This window comes from Gobio gobio (genome assembly GCF_949357685.1).
Source record: "Gobio gobio genome assembly, chromosome: 16".
Lineage (NCBI taxonomy): Eukaryota > Metazoa > Chordata > Actinopteri > Cypriniformes > Gobionidae > Gobio > Gobio gobio.
Genome location: NC_137109.1, coordinates 50,170,171 through 50,175,645, shown reverse-complemented (window position 1 = coordinate 50,175,645; position 5,475 = coordinate 50,170,171). Strand labels below are relative to the sequence as shown.

The 5,475-nt window shown below is 40.2% G+C and overlaps 1 protein-coding gene across 1 annotated transcript in view; it reads left to right on the top strand.

Annotated features, from left to right (window-relative positions):
- Positions 1–2,152: 2,152 nt before the first annotated feature.
- LOC307140047 (general transcription factor II-I repeat domain-containing protein 2A-like) overlaps positions 2,153–5,475 on the top strand; it is a gene marked incomplete at both ends in the record, with an annotated part of 3,688 nt that continues 365 nt past the window's right edge. The window contains one exon of the mRNA XM_079839290.1: positions 2,153–3,722. Within this exon, the coding sequence (XP_079695416.1) occupies positions 2,153–3,722 (1,570 nt within the window). The remainder of the gene's footprint in view (positions 3,723–5,475) is intronic.

Here is a 5,475-nt window from a genome sequence, read left to right as displayed (position 1 = left end):
GACAGTGATTGAGTGATTCCATGTGACATGAGACTTATTTTGGGTTATCTTTTAACACACTTGCAGATGCTCATTCGTGTTTATTCCGCGTTGTAACTGGTGTTAAAGCGGATGAGATGATAAGTTCACGTGCCGCTTCTCTTGAACTATGCCAGAGTGATCTCACGCCACAGCGCCAAAACGGTATTCAGGTTTTTGAATTTTGTCATAAAATGGACGTAATTTGAAATCTGAGACTTTGTGTCATATCAATAGTAACAAAGCACAAATATTATTGCGATTTATTGGATGGACGGCACGTTACAATGTTCTGTTCATTCATCTGAAAACAGAATGACTCATCGAATCAATATCGGTTCGTAAAAATGAGAATCGATTAAAATCAAGAAATCAATATTTTTTTACCCAGCTCTAATAGTTACAGCAGCAAATAAACGTGAACGACATCAGAAGGTGTGGAAAGATCCAGAACAACTTCCTGAAATCAATCTCATGTAATCGTGTTTCAACCGCCAAAGGACTTCGACTATACAGTCACTTAACGTTGCATTCACCTCAAGAAAGCTATTCAATGTCCATAAACTCAGTAGTTAGCTAGAAAAAAATAACTCTAGAAAAGAGCATTTTGCTAAATATATGCTCTGTTTTACATAGGCCTCATTATATTTGTATTTAAAGGGGGCGTGAAACACTCAGTTTCAACAATGCATCAAAGCCAGTGTTGTTTCTAATCTTTGACATGTCCAAGACTGTGATAAAAGGTAAAAGAAATCCAGTCCACGATCACATTTTATATTGAAAATAGTCATTTTGTGTGTTTTTTCCCCTCCAAATCAGTAACATAATTTATGAATTTGGCAACTAAAGAGTTGAAATCCTGATTTTTTTTAAAAACATTTAGTAGTTTTGATCAGGACTGAGGTTGATTAATAGATTTATGCAAAAAAAAAAAATTTATGGCCAAATAAGCAGCAATACCAGGGCCAATTTTAAGCAAAAATGTTAAAACCCCACATTAAAACATTGAGTTGTATAGAGCCAATGTCATATTTTGTTCTATTATAGCACCACCAAGAGGCACAATCCTACCATTGTGTGTCCTCGGAGTGAGCCCGAGATACATGTGTGTGTCAATTTTGGTGAAAATATCTCATTACATTTTGGAGTTATAGACATTTATATGAAAAAACACGTAAAAAATGACTGACACCTGACTTTGATAGGATTTTACTCCTCCTTGCTATCAATATTTTGACATTTGGGCATTAGTGTATCATTATCGACCTATGTTTCCGAACTTCTGACGCTGGTTTCGTCTCGATCGGACTAGCGGTTTCGAAAATATCAGCTAACATTTCATAATGCTGTTGCGCGTTGGTTGGCGCTGAGCCAGAGACGGACGAGCTCAGCCTCAGCGCTGTCATATATCACAACTATACAGTTTTTGTTCAACCTCATAATGTTTATTTTAGGTTTCAGACATTTCAATACACATAAGCACGAGTAAAACAATACATTTGGAGTTTGTAAAATACACACTGATGGCTGTGGAAGCAGCAATAACAATCTATTCAAAGATTATTTTTCCGAAGTGATATTATATCAGACAAACATAGTGGAAGTAACTATTAAGTTTACTCTATTCTTGTCACCTTTCACCGGCCACTTTCTTGCACGTATTTCGGGAGAAACTGATGACCCTGATTCTCTGAGAATAAAAGCGATGCATCTGTAATACAGTGTTATTGTGGGTGCGGTGTCACGTGACAAATATGACGCATCGCCATGGAAACATTAAGGGGGAACAATCTAAAATAGGAATCGCCTTGAAAAAACTCACTGGGGAGTCAGTTAGAATATTAAAATTAAGCGTGAAAGGGTTAATACATGCATAGTAAATGACGCTGGCTTATCTTTTTATTAAGCTAGTTATCAGTGTGTATTGATCATTGATGGTATAAAGTTAAGACCCCTTAACAATTTCACGTGCCCCCTCTGTCATTTCATACTGCAGCCGGACACACACGCCGCCTTTTATCTGACAAACCAACAGATGTCGCTGTGTGAAATTACAATTTGTGACTTTACTTCTCTTCTTCATTTCTCAAAGAAACAAATTCTAAACGACCGGCGGCATAAACAATTTGTCAAAATGAGTGCAGTGAAAAAGAGAAAAGTTGACTCTGAATGTCGAGCATTCAATAAAGAATGGACGTCAAAATATTTCGTCACGAACGTCGGGCCAAAGGTGATTTGTCTGATATGTCAGGAGAGCATCTCTGTCTTTAAAGAATATAATATTAGCAGGCACTACAATGCTAAACATGCTAATTATGCCGTGAATTTCTCCGCAAAGGAGAGGGAAGAAAAAGCCACGAAATTGTCCTCCAACTTAACTGCCAGGCAGAATATTTTTTCCAAGCAGTCTAATGTACAGGAGTCAGCAACAAAAGTGAGCTATATGGTGTCACACAAAATCGCCAAACACAGCAAACCATTTTCAGATGGCGAGTTTGTAAAAGACTGTATGGTAGAGGCAGCTAGCGTGCTGTGCCCTGACAGCAAAAGTCAGTTCGAAAATGTGAGCCTGTCTCGCCGTACAGTTACTCGTCGCATCGAGGTAATTGATGATGAGCTGACATCTGCATTGATAAAAAGGGCCACCGATTTCACATACTTTTCAATAGCGCTGGATGAGAGCACTGATATTAAAGACACTGCCCAGCTGCTTATATTCATCAGAGGTATTACTGACACATTTGAAATAGTGGAGGAGTTTCTTGCGATGGAATCAATGAAGGGGACGACAAGGGGTTCAGACCTCTATGATATGGTGTCAGGATGCATGCAGAGAATGAACCTACCGTGGGCGAAGTTACTGAACGTGACCACTGATGGCTGTCCAAACCTCACCGGGAAGAACACTGGTCTATTGCGTAGGATACAGGACAGGGTGCGAGAGGATGACCCCAACTCAACTCTGATTTTCTTGCACTGCATCATTCATCAAGAGGCCTTGTCTAAGTCGGTGTTAAAGCTTGATCACGTCACCAAAACTGTGGTGAAACTCGTCAATTTCATCAGGGCCCGGGCCCTTAACCACCGCCAGTTTATCCAGTTGTTGGAGGAGAGTGAGGCAGAACACACTGATGTCCCATACCACTCAAACGTCCGCTGGCTGAGCCTGGGCACAGTGCTACGCCGTGTGTGGGACCTGAGAGATCAGATAAGGGTGTTTCTGGAGAATGTTGGGAAGGCTGGTGACTTTCCAGAACTTGAAGATTCAGATTGGATGCTTGATTTTGCTTTTGCGGTGGATTTAATGGGCCATTTGAATGACCTCAATCGGAAGCTGCAGGGGAAGGATGTGTTCGTGCACGAACTGTATTCCTACGTGCAAGCATTCAGAGCAAAGCTGACCCTGTTTTCCAGACAAATGACAAACAAGAGCTTTACACATTTCCCAACTCTCGCCACAATAAAGGATGTGCCATCCCGACTCACTGTCAAATATACCACTACACTCGAGGATCTGCACACTGAATTCAACAGGCGTTTCTCTGATTTCGGAAAAATTGAAAAAGAGATGAAGATGGTGTCCGCCCCCTTTTCCTTTGACAGCGACCAAGCGCCTCCGGAGGCTCAGCTTGAGTTGATTGACATGCAGTGCGATCCCACTCTCAAGGAGAAATTCACCTTGTCATCATTGGACCGGTTTTACGGTGCGTTGAACGAGGGCAAGTTTCCTAACATGCGAAGGCATGCGCAAAGGATGCTTGTTTTATTCGGGTCCACGTATGTATGCGAGCAAACTTTCTCTGTAATGAACTTTAACAAGTCACGCTACAGATCACGACTAACCGACGCACACCTGTCGTCCGTGTTGCGCATCTCAACGTCGAACACAACCCCAGATTTCGTTGGCTTAGTAAAGAAAAGCGACCGCCTCAATTGTTCACATTGACTGAGTTACAGAATACAGACAAAAAGCTCTTCATCTCAGTCGCATAGGCCTAACTAGCCTACATTTTTCTAAAGTAGGCCTAGCCAAGTTCCATTAAGTTACCCTTGATTGATGTTATTTTTACAACATTGTTCAGTTTCATGTTGCTATGTTGCTCATGTTGTCCTGTAGATGGTGATGATGATACAGCTAAATCAAATTAAAATTTTGAGAGACGCATAGGACTATTTGTTCTTTATCTTTCAAGCAAACATACGTGTGATGAAGTTGATCTGCACTTAAATTGTGTTCTATTTTATAAAAGATTTAAACAACATATGTTAAAAAAGAAATGATAAAAAAAGGAATAATAACAAGTGAAATAAGCTGAATATTTTTTGCATTCAGTGATGAAGGTATCCCCAATTAAATTAGATAATTCCTAGCCAGATTGCCTGAAGTCTGTATGTTAATGTAACCTGCACACATACATTTGCAGTTTTGTTAATAGTTTTCGATCTTGAATAGCTACAGCTGGTATGAATGACAGTTGAACAATATGCAGGGTAGTGTAGTAAATTAATCCTTGAAAGTAAATCCAGTTATTGTAACCTTAGAGTAGCCTATGTCAGACAGGGCTAGCAAAAATATATATCAGGCCTTGAAATAGGCTGGCAAACGTCAAAGTAACAGTAGCCTTATACATATCTGCATTTAATTAATTTGTACGATTTAATCATGTAACTATGTTTAATTGCAATTGTCCAAAGTGTGGCCCTCCGTTTACTTTGCCAAAGTAACTGTGGCCCTCAGACTAAAACTGTTGCCCACCCCTGGTCTAGGAGGAGTTCGCAAAAGTCGTTTTTTCGGAAAATTCAAAATGGCGGGAACATTTTCATGATGGAAAATTACGTCAAAGGGTGTAATCGAATCGTCTTGAGCCACGGAATTGAGTTTTGTCTCTATCCCCTAGGGTTCAAAAGTTATTAACATAAACATTTGTGAGAGTTTGGACAGGTGGTGGCGCTAGAGGGATTGAGTTAGAGACACCAAAATTGGTGTGGTTAATGTTGGGCCAGTCCTCTATCTGTGTGCCAAATTTCACAACTTTCCCGCAAACGGTTCTATGGGCTGCCATAGACGTCAATGGCGGAGTAATAAGAAATCTAACGGTTTCAATAGGAGCCTTCGGTGCTTGGCCCCTAAATAAAGTAAACCAACAGATACAATAGCCCTAATTAAGACTAAAAAAAAACCCATAGTGGATGAAAACCACCAACAGCACATAAGGGTTAAAATACCCTCCAGCACATCATTAATGAACTAGAATCGGGACGGTTTTCTGTAACTTACAGATTAAATTGCATTGAACCTGAAATATTCCTTCAATTGATCAGAAGATAAATGTATATTGTGCTTTCAGGGGCTTTCGTTCGTCCTCAGTGGTCACAGCTTACAAAATATTGAAGCAAAGAGACACAAACGCTGCTGAAACTGCAACCGTATACAAGTCAAGTGTGCTGGCCCAGCGA